The sequence below is a fragment of the Puntigrus tetrazona genome, chromosome 16, assembly GCF_018831695.1.
Source record: "Puntigrus tetrazona isolate hp1 chromosome 16, ASM1883169v1, whole genome shotgun sequence".
NCBI classification, from domain to species: domain Eukaryota; kingdom Metazoa; phylum Chordata; class Actinopteri; order Cypriniformes; family Cyprinidae; genus Puntigrus; species Puntigrus tetrazona.
In genome coordinates this window covers 9145850-9165213 of record NC_056714.1, presented here as the reverse complement: position 1 = coordinate 9165213, position 19364 = coordinate 9145850, and the positions used below count along the sequence as shown (strand labels likewise).

The following is a 19364-nucleotide window of genomic DNA, read 5'->3' as shown; positions in this document are numbered from 1 at the left end:
GATAGCTCGTTTGTTGATGGTCTACCGCTTTTTAGACGAATCTCTCAGCGTTTTGGAACCCCTTTGTTCCAGACTATATTACAATGACTTTTTGTCATCTAAGCTCATGTGACTTGTTACCTCTGGTACTTCTGTTGCGATACATATATTTTAAAAAAGAAGAAAAGTCAGTTGAATGTGTGTGTGTGTGTGTGTGTGTGTGTTAATACAAGTAAAGATACATTTCATATTCACAAACTATACCATAATTTTGCATATATCAAAATTCTAATTACAAACACATTCAGATAGAGCTGTACTGTACAGTTTATCATAGCTGCTATTGTTTTATTTTTTTGTTTGTAGCAACTGTTGCTATAATAACCAATCAGCCACCGCTGCCATCAACAGAAAAACAAAATGGCAAAGATCTTTTTGTATTGTTTGAATGTTATCCCACGTTAGTCATGTCCCTACAGTAGTAACACTAACAGTCTTATGTTATCGTTGCTCAAAATATGGTTGATTAGTCATTGTCATTTCTGTGCCAATGCAATCCCCTTAATCATGTTTCATCTTTAGTTTTTTTTTCCCCTGCGGATTTTATTATTTTTGGAATTCTAAAACATTTTCCATTAGAAAGATGATGTCAGCACTGGGATATACAACCTATTTGCGAATGTTATGAGGAATAAAAATAATAAGTGGAAGGAAGCGTTGTAGTGGGGGTTTGTCTCCCCCTGCTGTTCGGTCCTGATATAAGAAGCACAAACACGCTTTCCATAATGCATTTAACACTTCATTTAGAGAACTTGCCATGCAAATAAAGGTTCCAAGTATTTTAATAGGACCTCAAACTTTGAATAAAGTATACGCATGTGCATTAGTACTCAAAAGCATTGAAAACGTAACAAATGCATTGAAAAAAAGAGCCCACGACAAATTCATATTTGTAACGTTTTATCAAAGTTGTGCATTTATAAACATGTTTTTAAGGGTAACCAGGGAAACTGAGCTAGTGGCAGATCAATTAGTTTTTACGGTCAATAAAAAGGAATCTGATGTATTTCATTACGTCGATGATATTCACAACAATAAATATACAGAGAGATTATTCCAAAACCAAGTATCGCATAGCAAAATAAATCTGAGTCTACATGATGCATCTGAATAGATAGATGCCATTTTTTATTAGACTGAGGTAAGTGACACATGATATGCATAAAAGTCAGAGATACGGAGAAGGACGGGAAAGTATTGAAAAAGCAACAGTCACACGCCATCATCTAAGTCCAGGTTTAATGTCTGTCGCTTTTAAGGTGCCGATTTGAGTTTTCCTCCAAACGGGGGGAATCTGTGGAAAAAAAATTAAAAAATTAATAAATAAATCATTGCTATAAACAAAGATGAATATTATAAGTGTTACTTACAGGAGGTGGAGAGCTGGGTTCTAAATGCCGCCCCAGAAAAGAGAGAAGTCTTCTCCAGATGAGTCCACTGCCCAGGAACATGAACCCGGTCACCAACCAAAACACACGCGGGTCCTACACACATGCACACACACACACACACACACGCACGCACACACACACACACACGCACAAAATAAACAACAGACTTATTAAACAACCGAGGTAAACTGGTACACAGTACAAAATAAGAAATAGTGGTAAAATGGTACCAACCTCTTCAAAAGAAGATTCTAAATTCATTCCAAAAGCTACACCCATCAGACCAAATAAAGAGAGAGAGAAGGTTCCCATGGTGAGCTGCAGGTTCAGTCTCATCATGACATTACGGTGGCTAGAGACAATTTAAGACAACACACCATTGGTGAGTAGAATTTGAAACTTTCAGTTCAGATTTCAGATGTTCAATAACGGTTATCCTTATATTTTTCTAGTTAATCAATCACAGTACATAAACAGAAAATTCTGGCAAGATGAACATGGATATTACAGATTTGGAACGACATGAGTGCGAGTAATTAATGACAGAATTATTATTTTTGGGTGAACTACCCTTTTAAGATAATTTTGTAGCACTACATGTTTTGCACAAATGGCTTGTTTAAATATGCAAACACTACATTTAAGTATAAACAAATAAAAAGTGCCCTTAATTTTTTTTTGCTTTTTGTTGACATTTAATATTAATGGTTTTCTCAGACAAGATCTCTTTTAATCACTTTAAATTAGAAATAGCTGTCTCCAGCAAAACAAGAAATCTCACTTAAATTGCCTGAAGTCTCAAAACTGACGAATGAAAAACAACGATTTTGTCCAAAATGCTTAAAAACCAGACTGTAAAGAACAGATGGAATGTGTTTTTCATAGCTGCTATTGTTTTTATTATTTTATTTGTTTGTAGCAACTGTTGCTATCATAACCAATCGGCCACCGCTGCCATCAACAGAAAAACAAAATGGCAAAAATTTGGAAATCTTTTAGTATTGTTTGAATGTTATCCCATATGAGTCATGTCCCTACAGTAGCAACACTAACACTCCTGTTATTGTAGCTCAAAAGAAAAAAAAAAATATGGAAAATCAAAGAAGACTTTACTTCTGTACGAACTATTCCCTTAAGGGGCATGATCTGCATATCAATCTTTCATTTAAATAAAAGTATCAAAGTAATTGAAATCATGATACAGTTGCTTCAGTGCAGTATGGCGCCGATTCAGTACCTATCCAGGTTAATGAAGATGACGCTTTCAGAATCATCGATGAGGTCTTTCAGCTCTCGGGCTTTGTTTCCCAGCTCCTCTGCCTGCATGAAGTAATTCTCCAGCAGTAACTCCATCTCTTCGGCGTGATCTATACCCAGACTGCTCTCCTCGCTGGCCCCATGTGAGACAAACCCACATTCAAAGACAGGCACACCAACAGAGAAAACAAACGCACACAACAATAACCAGATATTTACACTGACATCAACAGTATCGGTGTATATAAAGGTATTTGCATGTAGATTCTGTGGTTTAACACCTACAACACTTGCGGGTCACTCCATTTAGTGAGACAGAGCTCATCTATCAGTTCATCCTCATCCAGGATCTTCAGCAGACTGTCTTTAAACACTTTAATGTCTGTTTCCAGCTCCGAGAGGCTGCAGAGAGACGAAACGTTTTTAATTCTCAAAGAAAATTATAGATCAAAACTATAGATCATTTTCTACCACAGAGACTTATCTAGATCTGTCAGATATATCTTTTTTTTTTGTTTGTTTGTTTTTTGAAATATGCAATTATGAACCTGCTGGATGGTATACCATTTTAAATAATGCTTTTGTTGTTGTTTTACATTACAATAGTATTAATAAACAAAAAAAATTATTATTGCAATATAATTATGTAATAATTATAAAAACAATAATGAAAATAAGTATTTTCTTGATATAGTATACACACACACACATATATAAAATGTGTATGTATGTATGTATGTGTGTGTGTGTGTGTGTATATATATATATATATATATATATATATATATATATATATATATATATATATATATATATATATATATATATATATATATATAGTCATATAGTATAGGTTTGCACATTTAAAGGGGTTTAGGCTGGTTTGTATAAAGTAGTATAAAGTATATTAATTTCTTTGCTTTAAAAATGTATATAATATAGTTAACCCTAATTAGAATTTAAAATGTATTCATTCACACAATAAATAAAAACGTTTGGACAAAACTACATATTTTCAAAACTGACTAGTCGACTAAGACATGCACTATAATTAGGTTTTTTAATAACACAAAACTATCACAGGCAGACTTCACAGCAAAGGCAGAGCCATGGCTTACACACTATAATGGGAACATTGCTCACAGTAGGTAATTTTTAATTATACAGTACTAGAAATTTACTGCAATTTCTGGCAACCGCAATTATTCTCCTTCAAAGCACAACCATAAAAATATTACAACTACAAACACGCAAAAAAAACTAGATAAACACACTAGGGGACATTACTAAAAAACTAATCAGCTGTTAGACAGCCGAGTCCACCATCCTGACTCATCCCTAATTAACACAACAAAAACACAACAAAACAATCGTTTAATAACTCTGGATAAGCTTCATACAGCAATTACCCTACCAATTATATTACTGCGATCCTTCACTAAGATTAGCTAATAAGAAAGTTAGGTCCTTAATTGTGCAGTTAAACGCCTCTTGCATGTTCTAAAAACAACATGGCTGGGGAAAGGCTTTTACTCCAGTTTTTTTTTATGAAGTTAGTGGACTCACCTCTTGCTATTAAGCAGGAGCATATGGAGTTTGCTGCGGTCGGCAGAGAGGAGCTTTGGGTCCACCAACGATTCCAAACAATCCAGAACCTGAGGCTGAACTTCACTGAGCCGCGTCTGCAGGACACTCACCTGTGCCAGAACATATGCTTACCCACATGCAAAAATACATGATGCAGAGAACACAAACATGGAGAAAAATCAGACTGTGGTATGAAATAACAATTACACACCACCCACTATGATCCACATTTATCAATAACTCAAAGTAATAAGTTTATAATGCACGGTAAACAGTAATGTTGTGCAATATTATTTTATAATATTGCATTTTATTTTGTAATAATTTTAATGCATATTTACACATGATCCTTAAAAATCTAATATGGTGATTTGGTTTTCAAATAAACAGCTGTGTTGTATTAATATTTATAAACAAACAAAAAAAAAAAAGACATTTGTATTAATGTGGCTTCAAATAAGTCACTCAACTTAACTTTCTATTAATCAAAGAAAAAATTTAAGTGTCTTTACTGTCACTTTTAATCAATTTAATGCATCATTGCTGAATATAATTAGTGCTGTCAAATGATTAATCACATCCAAAACATGTTTTTGTTTTGTGTGTATATATACACACACACACACACACACCCATGCAAGTATACAATTAAGAAAAATATCTTACGATTATATATTAAACATTAATATATAATAAAAATGATATGGATACAAGTATATAGATGTAAATATTTTCAAAATATATACTGTATGTATGTGTATTCATATACAAATAATAAATATACACAGTACACACAGATACAGTATGTAAATAAAAACTTTTTTTTTTTGATACGATTAATTGTTTGACAGCACTAAAATAATTTATTTGGGGACAAAAATTATTATTTGTGTTATTACAATTATGTTCATTTAATTATGCATTCTATAATTGTTCTACGCTCACCCTGTGTTGCAGAACGGCTTCTAGAGCTCTGAATTCAAAGGGCAGCGAGTAAGTAGCCAGATTTCCATCTCCTGCCAGCTGTGGCCCAAGTTCTAACACCAGCCATTTCTCCAGACCAAGACCACGGAAATCCAGGACCAGTAAAGACCGCGGTGTCACCACTGCCTTGAGGGACTTGACCAAAAAATAAAATCAATACATACACCTTTAATTGGAAAATGTTTTCGATTTCCAAATTGCAAATAAGCATCAAGTACAACACAAAGATGAACTTATTTCAAGAAACTATTCATAACGTGACCATACCTCCATGCGTATGATGATAGCATTGTTCCTTGCTGTAATACTTGTTAAGTGCTGGAATCTCAGATCTCTTGCCTGCAAACCAAGCTCCTGATACAACTCAGTCTTCTTCTTTTCTAAAAAACAAGAGAATTTTGTTTGTCATTAAATCAATATTCTTGATAATATACATTGTAAAGAATTTCTCCATATTATTTATATAATAATACCTTTTTATAGTAAGCATTAAAAAAATAGTTCACCCAAAAATTACAATTATGCCATAATATACTCACCTTCAAGCCATCCTAGGTGTATAATACTTTCTTATTTTGGATGAACGCAGTCAGTCCTGGCTCTTCCAAGCTTGGTAATGCTGGCGGATGGTGGCCATGATTTTGAAGCTCCGGATATAAGCGTCGTAAAACTAACCTATACGCCTTCGGGGGGGTTACCACATGTCCTTTCAAGCAGATCGATGGGTTTTTGTTACATAAAGATTTCCATTTTTAAAATTAGGGGTCTGCTGGGGGTCTGTGATAAACACTCCGGAGCGTATAGGTTAGTTTTACGCTGCGGTACCTGCGGATATATCCAGTTTACAGAGCTTCAACATCAGGGCCACACTTCACCAGCATTACCAAGCTTGGCTGCTTTCATCTGAATAAAGTCATATACACATAGGATAGCTTGGGGGTCAGTGGAATATGGCGTATTTGTCATTTTTCGGAGAACTATTCCTTTAAGGCTCTTTTTCTGGTAGAGGTTTTGGTACAATTTGCACTTTTTTGTTAGTGAACAGTATCGCATTTTCTATGCAGAATATAAAAGATCACAACTCTTCTTCTTTCTGTGTAAGTCAACCACATCTCTTCAAAGACAACTTAAAAATTAGTACAAGTTTAAATTAAAAAGGAACTAAAATCGCACCTAAACCCTTAACGTACTGTAGGATATGAAAATCGGCCAACTAACCAAATGAGGTCACGTTCCCATTGGGCTCAAACTTCATCTGTTGAACGAAAATGTGAATCAGCAACGTTAAGTCGGTGGCTTTACTGTAGATACAAACTGTTTATGTTGCAAACAAAAAGTACAAGATGCGAGTGCTTGTCTTACCACAACAAACACCGGAGCAACGCTGGACAGGGACGCTTGGGATGCATCTGTGCCTCGTTGGCGACATGAGAGGTCTGGCGACAGAAAACCACAGTTATTCATGACTCAAACCACATAAACTAACAGAGTGCAGCACCTACAGCGTCTCTGAGCTCTCAGCAGCAGCAGCGTGCCGTGATGTGTTTGTCCACATGTCGATGTGAGAGGGCGCCTGAAAGGTGATCTTGAGCTCTTCGCGGTTCTCCATGTCCAGCATATCATCGACACTTTCCTGAGACTCCCTCGACAGACGAACCTCAAACACGGCTCCATAGTTTAAAACGCTCGAGTTAAAAGTCCATTTCACCTCCGGGACACCTCGGTGAGGTAGCTGTACTCAACCCGCATGAACACTAGTTGTTAAGACGACACATTTACTTCGGTCTTGCTTAAACCGAGTGGAAACCCGTTAATGCTCCTATTTAGGAATATCTGCCGAAGCAACGCGCACACCACAGCTCAGAAAGTACGAAAAGTCCGGGTTTGGTGACTTTAGCTGTGCTGCTAACTCACATGCGCGCGTTTAACTGTTATGTTTAACTCGTTAAGTCTTCGGAATACTAATATTACGCTATATGCGTGTGGTGATAACATACTCACTGTAGTGGTCACATACGTTAGGTAAGCGTTGAGTAATGCTGCAGACTTTAACAACAGCGGCTGAACTGCGTGTTTTGGGAAAGCGTTGATGACGTGAGGCTCCTAACCAGCTCGCGCACGCCGTCTCTCCAATGATTGGCTGCGACGTCACAGAGATGCTTGACGCCGCTAAAGCGTCAAAACTTTCTCAAAACTTGACTTGAAAATAAGTGCATCAACAAAATCATTATTCATTCATTCATTCATTCATTCATTCATTCTTTCTTTCTTTCTTTCTTTCTTTCTTTCTTTCTTTCTTTCTACTGTTTAAACCATAAAAATTAAGTACATAAATAAATATGTATACATTTATTTATTAATTTAATTATATATAAATATATATATTTCATTTAACGATTTATTTATATATATTTCAACATTTATTTATTTGATTTAAAAGGTCATTTTAATATGGATGAATGAATGCATAAATAATGAATAAATAAATGCATTTTATTATTTAATTATTCATTTGATTTATTTATACATTTCAACATGTATTTAATTATTCAATTTTGAGTTATCTGGCCCTCCATAAACTGTCTTTAATATGTTGTCATAATTCTAGCATTCAAGAAAATACTGGAATGTAATGTAAAATATTTTAACAGAATCTTTAATGCTATAGTCTGTTAATACATATTTATGTAATTTAGTTTCCTTATTTTTATATTTTATTATTAGATTACAAACGTAATTTTTTGCATTAGAATTTATGTGTTAATTAAGAAATCTTTAAAAGCTGCACGTGCATTTTAATTTACAATATTCTTTAATGTAATCTTCATAAATGCATTTTTGCTAAATATAACTTAAATATATAGTTACTTTTGTATTGTAAATAAGTAAATAATTAAATACAAATAGTATTTGAGTCGTCATCTTTTACATTACCACTGCAGAACAATGCGACTCTGATTATGAGCATTAAAAGTCAGAAGCGCATATTATCATTGCGGCCGCAGGGTGGCGCTCTCCGCCAACATCCCACTCAAACCAGCCCACAGATAACGCTCCAGTATTTTGAGATGCTGGTCGCAAGACCGATCGTTCGGTTGCATTATTCGAGAAATTAGACGCAAACGCTCATCTTTGCGCTCTGACTGTTTTAGGCGTCCCGCGATCCTCCGAAACGTCACCTCGCCGCCGCGCGGATGCTCTCGCGCGCCTGGAATAAACACCGCATCATCTCCCGCCCGCGAGCGCACAGCGAATGAATGAACGGACGAGGCGAGCGATGCTGCGCTTCGCCTGGGAGGGGTAACGCTAGCAGCTTTTGTTACAATAACGAACTCGGCGCGGCGCTAAGATGTTCCCGTCGTGCTATTCCAAGCCCAAAAATGGCTCTCAGTTCAAGATGTCTTACACTAAAGTGATTTTCGGGGTGTTGGTGGTGTATGTCCTCCATACGTGCTGGGCCATATACGGCTTCATTCACACCAAACCCTGTGACGGCTCTAAAGGGGACAGCTGCGTTACATCTTACCTCACTGTCAAGCCTCGACTTCAGGTGAGAAGAGCTCGTTTCGCTCAGCTGACTTCAAATATATCGTCGGTAGCTCATCGCTTCATAACGTTACAGTTATCGCGTGTCTCTGCAGCTCAGTATCTATTCCGCTCTGGACCCCGGCGATGAAACTGGATACAACCTACTGTTCAGAGTGGACAAATTTGACATTCACGCCAAGTTTGAAAGGCAAGCTGACCTTTTGTGTGGTTCTTCGTGAAAAAGAAATACACTTTGGCTTGATTTTATTATAAAAGCGTGCTTAAAATGGGCTTTATTTAAAAAGAGCGACTGCGTAAGTGCGACGCGAACGTGATGTTTTGAAGAAACGTAGAATAAGATTTTAGAATAAGTGCAACTTGCACATGTAATAATCTTTTTTTTTGTCTCGTTAAAGCATTTATGTTAACATAAAGTGTACTTTAATGCCATTTCTGTTGAAGCTGGTGATACGGATTTAAATATATAGTAGGCCATGCCTGCGCGCTTTGACTTTTGTAATGATGTTGCAAATTCATACATTCAAAATATAATACATAGGCTATATTTGCATGCGCTTTAGTATTTTAGTCAATGCATCAATAAGCGTACTTCTGTAAATGACCTCAAAAGATGATTAAAACAATATACTTTTAACTTTATTATAAAGTGCACTTTTTAAAACATAGCCGTATTTTAAGTAAACATTTATTTTGTAATTCTAGATCATTTGCAGGTAAAGTTTTTTTTCTTCAAAATACACCTTTTAAGTGCGCATTCAGTACAAAAACACTTTTTTGACAAGAACAGATTTGAACAGAACATACATTGTATGAAAATTCAATGACACTGGCCATTTTTACAGCGTCGCTTAACTAACACGAAACACTGACCATGTAATACCATCCCTGCTGTCACCACATGCTATTTTTAGGGCCGTATCTCATTTACCATTTATATTTCACTGGCTGAGAAAGACCCTTTAATGCGGTTTTAGCAGGTTTATTGTATGCAAATACTGAAAGTGCAATTGTTGAAAATTTAGTTTGGCCTGTCAGATGGCACGTTTAATGGAGGTACTGTGTTGTGATTAAAGGAAGGCGAGTGTCGCAGTTCCCGAGATGACCCATGACAATGGGACGGTCCATGCTGTGGTGTTTGTGCACAAGAGTGGAGTTTTGCCTTGGAAAGACAGTAGACACGTGCGGCTTGTGGCACGTCTTACCTCTCAAATGGTGCCTCTTCAGTCTGGCGGTCGTGAGGTATCGTGGCCGTTTATTAATGCCAACATTCCTTCACCCGTTCAGCATCTTTATCCTACTCAAATTAAAAAAAACATCATTTTTAGGTCAGTTCCTGTGCCAGCTTATGTGAGTGAAAAATGAGTATATTTCAGCATGCTTATCACAGATGAGTAATTATCACATGTTTGTAATTGCAAGCTCATGAAGCTGTGAGTTATTACTTTACACTACGGTAAAAATGATAAGTTATTCGCTTTGGTATGTTAGTCAACACATCAAAAAAGTAATTTTTAATGATTTAAAATGGACTGAAATGTTTGATTTGACCATTTTTAAAAGTAAGCTTAAGTGTGTTAGGTAACATAGCTATGAAAGTGGACTCTTTTTAACGAACCTTGAGTGGCTTTTTATTTCGTTTTATGAAATGAATTACGCAGATGCAGTTTTTAAATATACTTTTATGAATGACTTCAAGTGCTGTTTTTCTCAGTAGCGCCAGAACTTAAGGTCCAGGGTGAGTGGTTAGATCCAGGGGGTGGAGATGGTAGGTTTAGGGATAAGTGGGCGGAGACAGGTAGGTTTAGGTATATGTAAGGTGGGAGGAGTTTGGAGATCCAACCCCGCCCCTTAGATCTCGTGTTCTGCAGTGAGGACCATCTCCTTCTTTTTCACCATTTGGGTTTATTACCGTTCTGTTTTTTTGCACGTAACAAAAGCACTATTTTTAATTTGCTCCGCATAAGAGCTTATACATTACGGCAATATTTAATTAGCACATGAAAGCATTTACTAACACGAATATTTTTAATATTTCCAATGCATAGAATGTGTATAACATCCTGTAAATGTGGATCTTTCCACAAGGCACCAGAAAGGCAGCAGATTGTTTCATACTGGAGATCACGACTTACCTTGAATGTAATGAATGAAGACTTCACCTTCAACAGCGCTTCGGTGCCCAGCGACCTTCGCCGCTATATGAAAATGTGAGTTATTATATGCAGCCTATATGCTATGTATCTGTGATCTTATCTAGACATCTAACTTTTTTTTTTTTCAGAGTTGAAGATGGAAAAAAGGAGAAAAAGAAATTTTATCTGCCACTGCTACTGGTTGATGAACTAAGAAGCAGATTACATGACTTAATAGTATGTAAAAACTGTTCAAATCTATAAAACTAAAATTTTGAGATTGAAAAAAAAATATATAATTAGATTTCTTAATGCACTTTTGCGTGTTTAATTACACAGGAGATGAACAGCACCACAAAAGCAGTCCCTCTGACAATATCATATGACACCATTACCTTACGCAAGTTCAGAATATGGATCCACATACAAGCTGTCATATACTCACTCAAACATTTTGGTGAGTGATATACAATCATAAATTATAAATCATGCGCTGATATAACTCCGGTTTAATGTTTCATTTGGTAATAATCATAAGGATGTTTTTCTGCTTCATCTTGCAGGCTTTTCGGAGCAGAATCTCGATGAAATTAAAGCCATGTTTGTTGAGAGTGGGCTACACGTCTTGGCTTTGTCCGTTCTGGTTCCTGCATTCCATGTAAAAAAAATACTTTATAAAAATGCTTGTTTTTATGTTGCTTAAAGTGCACCTATTATGGGTTATGAAAGTTGCACATTTTGTTTTTTCCTGAATCCAGGATGAAGTTCTTCTCCATAATCCATAATAGGGGAACTTTAATCTGTTATTATGCGTATGTTTTACCAATAATATATAATTAGCTTGCCATCAGTGGATTATTCTGTTTTGCAGCTATCGTTCGAAATCTTTGCCTTCAAGAACGACATAAGGTTCTTCAGAGACCCTTTCTTTTGAGTAACACAAGACTTTCAGCTTGCGGGGCATTTCCATAAAGATCTGGTATCAATCTTCAATAATATAGATTCTTGCCATCTGTGTTTTGCAGCTATGTCAAATCTTTGCCTTCAAGAACGACATAATGTTCTGGCGAGAAAAGAAGAGTTTACAGCTGGGGAATAATGTGTGCTGTGATAATTGTGCTGGGGAATTCTTTGTCTGTGAAATTGTGTTTCTTTGTCTCTGCAGTTGTGTGGAGATGTTTCAGCACCTTCGTGATATTCCTCCATCTACTAGAAGAACAATCCAGCTGGCTGATTCTTCTTCCCACTGGGATCTCGGCTCTAATTGAGGTATAAAAATAGATTAAATGTGCTCATTTTTGGACTGCTGGCATTTATTTCTGTTAAAACCAGATGAACTGAATACGAACCTTCCTCTACTGTTATTGAATTTGTAGTTATGGAAAGTGAAAAAGGTCTTAGCGCTTTCACCCAAATTTCATGTAAGTATTTATCGCTTATACTCAGTAAGTTTTTTGAGAAATGTGCTACACTTCTTACCTGTCCTAAGTTGTTTTTTTCTTGAAGGATGAACGAATGGACGATTTCGAGCGAGCAACAGAAGACTATGATTCCAAGGTATAAGCGAATCCTTTTTTAAACCATTTTATTGCTTATTAAATCATTTTGTTCTATATAAACCCTATTTCCTCCAGTTCATGTATTCAAATCATTCTGTCGTTATTGATTTGTCTTGAAATATGTATTTTCGATTGGATCAAACTGTTGGACATTGTCTGTATTTCACAGGCAATGAAGTTCTTGTCATATCTGATGTATCCGCTGTGTATCAGTGGGGCCATATATTCATACTTATATCTCCAAAATAAAAGGTAACATTTTTCACTAATGAACTATAATCTAACTATAATCTGAACTATAAAACTATAAATACACTTATATAAAATATCTATTTTTATATGTATTTATGTGTCATTATGTTGTCTTCACTCAATAGTTGGTATTCTTGGATAACAAATGGCCTTATTAGTGGTAAGAGCTTTAATATTATTAATAAAAATAATAAACATATATATAAGACGTTAATGCACACCGTTGTAAGTTTCTTTACATAAGAAGTGAAAATAATAGATCTTTTTTTTTAAACATCAAGGTGTTTATGCGTTTGGATTTCTGTCAATGGTTCCTCAGTTATTCATCAACTATAAGGTTTGTTTATAGACCAGTCGTAAGAAACAGTTCAGCTGCAGTCGTACTGTTTACTTTGAATGTTCCTTAATTGTGTCTTTTTCTGTTCTGCACAGTTAAAATCGGTGGCCCATCTGCAGGTGTCCATTTTTATGTATAAGGTACACCGCAGTTTAATGAGAAATCAATTGTAATTGAATAAAGACAATTAAACTTTTTGTAGATTTTTTGTTTTTGCACATTAAAACACATCTGTACTGCTTTTGCATCATTTATCTATTCCACTCCCCCATCACTCACAAATATACAATACTGCATTCTCATTGAAAGAAACTTCTAGATTAACACATTAATGATCACGCACATTCACACATCAACAACACATACGCATTTATCTTTAAGAACCTGCCCGCACAGTAAGAGTCAGTAATAAGATTATCAATAACAAAAAATCGAACTTTTATTTTATTATTATTTTATGCATGAATGGCCATGAGACCATTGAGCCGTATGCAGCACCTACATCTCTGCATATCCTTCAGCAGGATCTTAACGTAATGGCTGGCGCTAATTTTTAGTTGGGTGCTGATCATTAAGTTAACTGTCAATAAACTATGACTTACTACCCTTTCCAAAATGGATGTACAAAATGTTTTATCAGAGTAGAGTAAACCATGCTGCCTTTGCTTCTCAGGGCTTGAACACATTTATCAGTGACATGTTCAGTGGAGTAATAACCACTCCTGGACCCCATCAGTTGGCGTGTTTCAGAGATGATGTGGTCTTCCTCATCTACCTTTATCAGCGCAGGTAGGGAAAAAATACAATTGGTGCATGTGTATTGGAAATGTCATTTCACCCATTTGTCTTCATAAACCATATACAGTGGCCAAGAGAGCTCAATGTGTTGCGGCATAAGAAAACGCAGAAATAATCAGTTTGATAACACATGAACGGCAAATACTTGCAGCACAATCAAATACAGAAAGCGTGCTGAAAACCCCATTATGTTTTTGCAGCGCATTTTCATATTTGGTTGCTTTCCGAATATTTCTGTATTTGGTTGTGTTGAGTATTTGCAGTGCATTCCAGCCATGACGAGTCTCTGAACATTTTAGCATGGTGATGGATAAATAATTTCAATGTATTTGTCTTGATGTTGAGATCTGCTGCTGCATTTCAGCCATGCTTTACTTTAGATTACTGCTGAATTTAAGTATAGGAACTTGCTACTGCCAGTTCATACGGCAATACGGTGCTGTGAGTATTTAAGACACACTGCTGCTGCACAAATAGCATATAAAATAACCCACAGCAGATCTATACAGGTGGAGCTGGGGAAGGTGGAGGGTTTCAGAGAAACTCTGAAAGCGCTCTGCAAAAATCTAAGGTGAATGCTAACCAGCCATATAAATGCAAGGCTGTGAGCTCATTGGCCTCATATGCAACATTATAAAACTGTTAGTTCCGTTCTGGATTCTGATTGGTCAGCAGCAGCAGGGTTTGTGTATCACTTAGCAACATAAACAATCAATAACACAGCTTAAAACTGTTCAGTTTATTATTTATTTCAGCAAAATAAAATCTGTTATTTATTTAAGTATGAGTGACCCCCTGCTGGCACCCTAACCCTGTCTTATAAAAGCTTCTCGCACGTATTTGGTCATGTCGCGAATATTTGCGGGGTGTTTCTTTATTTGATCGCTTCGTGAGTATATGCAGCGCATTTCCGTATATGATCGTATTTGCATCACGATTACGGTTTGCAGCGCTTTTTCATATTTGGCTGTGTGGTGAGTATTTGCAGCACGTTTACAGCATTTCTGTAATTTATTGTATCGTGAGTATTTCCAGCATATGTGTTTTTCATTTGTTGAGCTCTCTCGGCCACTATAAATATATAGCAGAACACGCACACATATATTACATATATGTACAAACTTTTTGCCTATGGGTAAAGCTTCCAGTGTGAGACGTTTGTTAGAAATAACGAGGAGAATATCAACTTGCATTAAACGGTAAAATTGTTTGCACTACAAAACAATGTGTTCATAATTAACATAATACATTAAAATAACTTGATAAGACACCAATTTTCGGTATCAAGCAGCAAAACAGCTAAACTCGAAGCTAGGCGAATATAATTTATGAATGCCCGCGCAAACAAATTTAACTGTGCTTTAATTACCAGTATTTTTTTTAGCTTTACAAACCACAGCTACAAAGTAGTTTCCCATTCCCGTACAATAAATAATCAGTCGAATGTTCAAATATTGTTCACTTCTTTCTTCAGGATTTACCCGGTGAACAAGGCCAGGTCACGTGATTACGGGGCACTGCACAGGAAGAAACCCAAAGGAAAGCCACACGAAGACTAACCCTCCGAAGAGTTCTCTGCTTGCGCTCTCCATGCATGCAATACAGGAGAAACGTTACGGAAACTAAAGAAGGGCATTACGGCCGCTGGACGTTCTCTTTGTGTATCCTTGTAATGAGCCTGCCTCCTGCTGTCTGCTGCGACATCCGACAGAGCTGCACGTACAGTACACTCGCGTCCACTCGAACAAGCCAGACCTGAAGGGATCAGCAGCGCACACCTGCTTTAGACTAAATCCGTGTGTAATATTCACTCAGGCCGATCCAACCGACAGTTAGAAAGCGACGTAAGCTCTGAAGGAAACTACAGCGACGCCCACCTGTGCTTTTATAACCTTTGAATTGAATGACTGCAATGCAATACCTACGACCACCGCATCTACGTTACCGTTTTCAAACATTCCGATTTAACGGCCGCTTGCTGTTTTTGAACGGAAAAGCACTTTCCACGGATTCGGAAAGATATTTCGAGTTAGCCGCTTTGCATTTATTTCCGTTTCGCACTTAAGCGGGAAACGACTAACTTTTGTCACGTGCACTATTTGGTCTTGTTTATTACAAAAGCATCATTTTTCTTGAAAACACAACGCCTGTTTGACCATGCCCGGGTTTCTTTTGTCTCCTAAAACATGTTTTAATTAAAGTTTGACGATACAAGTTTATTCCTTCTGGCTTTTTTTCGCCTTGTTGCCATTAAACAATGCACGGAACTACTCTAAGACAAAACTGAGGTGATTATATCTTTTGTTTTGCCAGTTTCACCCATTAGTGGAAGCAATCTAACCCGTCCGTCTGGAATCGGGGAGGACGGAACACGACGTGAATACGTGTAGCTAAACGGCGACTACGATGGTGGCATCGGTTGAGCGAAAAAACAAACCGAGTTTTTTGCTTTTAACCTTTTTCAGGCAGGTCAGTCGGGATTAGTCTGAATTTTCTTACAGCGTGTCTCGGTTGTAAAGCGCACAAGGATGTGACATCATCCGCGACACAGCTGCATACAAACTGCTCTGTGTCTGTAAAACACACATCTAAGCGTCATGGTGGTAGAATGTGTAAGCACGTTGTGACACCAGTTCAACGGTATGAGGGAATGCCAGCTGTGCTGGTGTGTGCCTTCTTTCACTTCTCTTTTTCACAGCAGAAGTGAAGGAATGTCTGCTGGGTGGATCTTTGAGAAGACAGTGAGTTTCAGTCTGTGAACTCTCCCACACGTGCAGTCAGTCGGCGCTTCAGCAGCATGGAGACTCTTTCTAGTCTGCTCTTTTTACTTCTAACCGTACACTCAGGTATGGCTTCCGATTCGCTGGATTGAATTGCTTTCATATCATTTTTAATATCGTTAAAAATGATACGGTATCGGGCTTAACGTGTTCTTTGTTCGTTGGTTGATTGATCTTGTTTGAAACAGCACTGCTCTAATATGGTTTCCTGTTTTGGGTGCTGTTTATTAACACAGTTGACACAAATTCTTTTATGTTACTTATGCCATTTAAACTACAATAGTGAATAGCGTGTGTGTATATATACACACACTATTCAAAAGTTTTCTATTTTAATATTTTTGAAGTTGACTAGTTGAATGAATATTAAGCAGCCTTTACTCACAACTTCAGTGTCAATGTCAAATAATCCTTCAGAAATCATTATAATATGTTGACTTGGTGCTCAAGAAACCGCAGTTGTCCTAATGTTTGTGGATTATTTGAAGAGTAGAAAGTTCAAAACAACATTTATTTGAACTAGACATTTTATAACTATTATTACTTTCACTAAAATCGTATATCTATCCATCTATCTATCTATATATAAACTATATATATATATATATATATATATATATATATATATATATATAAACTATTTTTTTGGGTTATGAGGGTTAATGTCGATTCTGACCCTTTTCACAAATTTGAAAGTGACTTTATAAGTTAATATTTAACCCACTTGTAATGTGTGTTGTGGAAACAATGCTGTTTTCCAGCACACGGTGCTCTCTGTTGTGAATTTGAATTATTTTGAATTGCTTGCTTGTTCTATCAATTCACGTAATTCTTCTCGCATCACAACCAAACGATCTTTTTGTTTTGCAGTTAATGGCCTAAAGTGTTACGTGTGTGCCTCGGCGACAACGAATCAAGAATGTAACAAAAACCTTCAGGAATGTCAGTCTCCTCTGGACACCTGCATGACCACTGTAGGCACGCTAGGTGAGAGAGACCTGTGTTCTCATCCGGTGCAGCAGACGCACAGGGCATTTAGGCTAGAACCGAGTGAGAGAGTAATACGAGCTATAAGTTTAACATCGCAAATGTATGAAATACATTGAGTCATATACGAAGTAATTATATTTTGACGTCAATGCGTGGAAACAACGCTAGCTTCCTTGCTTTGTCAGGTTACCCATTTGCATGTAAACAGGGAAAACTGGTTATAGCTGACGTTTGTGCATGTAAACATACTCACTGATAGGAGATATAAGAGTAGAAGGTTCTTTGTTTAAATCATTAGCTGCTGAACCAAAGACAGAGTATGGCTTAGGGGTCTATAACACACACAAATCATGTTTTGTAGTCGTATATGGGCAGTAATATGCTTTTTAATTTTATATATATATATATATATATATATATATATATATATATATATATATATATATATATATATTTTTCTTTTTAATATAAAAATGAAATTTTTATAGTTTAGATGGGAGACTGTATCTCTGCATTGTAAAATGATCTATTAAATTGATGAGCAAAAAGCCGACAGCAAGTCAAAAATAGTAGAAATTGCATGTATTTATTTATTTACTTTAATATTATTCAAGCTAAATTTAGCATTCAACAATAAATGTTATCATTAAAATTAATATCCGATCTCTGCCGACTCATAAAAGCCTAGCCAGCTGCTCAGAAACCAACAATACACAGACGATGTTCATCACAAACACAGATCATACTGGTAGACACAGGCCTGTTCAGTAAACCTGCTGCTACAAAAAAAAAATATTAAAATACACCCAGAAATGATTTACTCATCCTCAAGTTGTTTCTTTGTTCTGCTGAACACAAAAGATGTCAAGTTTACTCGGGCCGAGTATCTGGAGATGCTTGAAATGATGCTTGGTTTTAGTTTTTATTGAGGGCTACAATAAACAAAACATGGGCTACAGTGCTTTTTTTTTTCATTAAAAAGTATAAATGCAACAGGTTTTTCAGCAGTTTCCTTCGTTCAGAGGACTTAAAATAAAAGACTCAATACAGCAGATGGAGAACGAGACGGACTTTGAGTTTTGTCTCCGCAGGAGGAGTTTCCGCCATCGCGAAGACGTGCTCCATGTCAAAGCTGTGCACCAGCGCCGCGGCCATCGCCTCTGTGGACAGTAATGGAAACGGCATGCAGGTGACGTGCTGTAACGGTAATCTGTGCAACTACAGCGGAGCTTCCAGCGTCACGCTGCACAGATGGCTGCTGGTGCTGCCGCTGCTCCTCATCAGCCTCCTCTTCAGACAGCACGCTTGAAGACTTCAAACACTTCATCCCGGCACGGACTAAAACGCTCGTCTTATCGAAAATTCTACCGCGCTAACTTCCCTTGTTTGGTAACGGACGTTTGATTTGAAAAGTACAATCTGTTAAACAGATTACGTGTCCCGGAAATGCAGTTATGTAAAAACCTTTGAAGGAAGAATTGCACGGTCCTGTGTTAACTAGAGGATATCATCAAATTATGAGAGCGTTGCGCATGAATTTAAGCCATATGTATGTTGTTAGACAGGGGTATATTTAAAATGTTTTAATTCTTTTCCCCCCTCTTTTACTTTTAATGCAAATGAATATTACAATTTAACAAATAAAATACTAAAATATAATTCCTGTCTTGACTGAGGGAAAAAAATAAATGTGATTTAAAAATGTTGAT

The 19364-nt window shown here is 36.6% G+C and overlaps 3 protein-coding genes across 4 annotated transcripts; 2 read left to right on the top strand and 1 right to left on the bottom strand.

Moving 5' to 3' along the window:
- Positions 1-922: 922 nt before the first annotated feature.
- mrs2 (magnesium transporter MRS2) lies at positions 923-8835 on the bottom strand. 2 transcript variants are annotated; one of them, XM_043260310.1, is made up of 11 exons: positions 8785-8835; positions 6621-6694; positions 6477-6513; positions 5526-5638; positions 5220-5393; positions 4254-4384; positions 2973-3089; positions 2668-2820; positions 1665-1782; positions 1410-1523; positions 923-1333 (listed from the first exon to the last, which is right to left on the bottom strand). In XM_043260310.1, exons 3-11 carry the CDS (start codon positions 6511-6513, stop codon positions 1262-1264), a joined length of 1029 nt encoding a protein of 342 aa, XP_043116245.1. In that variant the 5' UTR covers positions 6621-6694; positions 8785-8835; the 3' UTR covers positions 923-1261. The 2 variants fall into 2 exon arrangements, with proteins under 2 accessions (XP_043116245.1, XP_043116244.1); XM_043260309.1 differs by lacking the exon at positions 8785-8835 and adding an exon at positions 6761-7463.
- Positions 7793-16099, top strand: LOC122360802 (cleft lip and palate transmembrane protein 1-like protein). The gene is made up of 18 exons (XM_043261663.1): positions 7793-8808; positions 8900-8994; positions 9881-10046; positions 10893-11014; positions 11089-11176; positions 11279-11396; positions 11503-11597; positions 11811-11848; positions 12000-12055; positions 12105-12208; positions 12316-12360; positions 12446-12496; positions 12668-12750; positions 12876-12910; positions 13032-13087; positions 13183-13227; positions 13761-13876; positions 15360-16099. The coding sequence occupies exons 1-18, from the start codon at positions 8608-8610 to the stop codon at positions 15442-15444; spliced, it is 1599 nt and encodes a 532-aa protein (XP_043117598.1). The 5' UTR covers positions 7793-8607; the 3' UTR covers positions 15445-16099.
- Positions 16100-16214: 115 nt separating this feature from the next.
- Positions 16215-19314, top strand: LOC122360027 (ly6/PLAUR domain-containing protein 2-like). Its single transcript, XM_043260316.1, has 4 exons — positions 16215-16354; positions 16587-16731; positions 17536-17652; positions 18747-19314. The coding sequence occupies exons 2-4, from the start codon at positions 16683-16685 to the stop codon at positions 18962-18964; spliced, it is 384 nt and encodes a 127-aa protein (XP_043116251.1). The 5' UTR covers positions 16215-16354; positions 16587-16682; the 3' UTR covers positions 18965-19314.
- The last annotated feature ends 50 nt before the right edge of the window (positions 19315-19364 follow it).

Excerpts from the sequence above, each read along its gene's own strand:
- mrs2 (XM_043260309.1), bottom strand. The coding sequence starts at position 6,932 with ATGGAGCCGTGTTTGAGGTTCGTCTGTCGAGGGAGTCTCAGGAAAGTG. Across the intron at positions 5,394-5,525 it reads CTATCATCATACGCATGGAG|TCCCTCAAGGCAGTGGTGAC; the intron begins GTATGGTCACGT and ends TTTTTGGTCAAG. Across the intron at positions 1,783-2,667 it reads ATCTTCATTAACCTGGATAG|CCACCGTAATGTCATGATGA; the intron begins GTACTGAATCGG and ends AATTGTCTCTAG.
- LOC122360802 (XM_043261663.1), top strand. The coding sequence starts at position 8,608 with ATGTTCCCGTCGTGCTATTCCAAGCCCAAAAATGGCTCTCAGTTCAAG. Across the intron at positions 11,849-11,999 it reads GCCTTCAAGAACGACATAAG|GTTCTGGCGAGAAAAGAAGA; the intron begins GTTCTTCAGAGA and ends GAACGACATAAT. Across the intron at positions 13,228-13,760 it reads TGTCCATTTTTATGTATAAG|GGCTTGAACACATTTATCAG; the intron begins GTACACCGCAGT and ends TTTGCTTCTCAG.
- LOC122360027 (XM_043260316.1), top strand. The coding sequence starts at position 16,683 with ATGGAGACTCTTTCTAGTCTGCTCTTTTTACTTCTAACCGTACACTCA. Across the intron at positions 16,732-17,535 it reads ACTTCTAACCGTACACTCAG|TTAATGGCCTAAAGTGTTAC; the intron begins GTATGGCTTCCG and ends TTTGTTTTGCAG. Across the intron at positions 17,653-18,746 it reads GACCACTGTAGGCACGCTAG|GAGGAGTTTCCGCCATCGCG; the intron begins GTGAGAGAGACC and ends TTGTCTCCGCAG.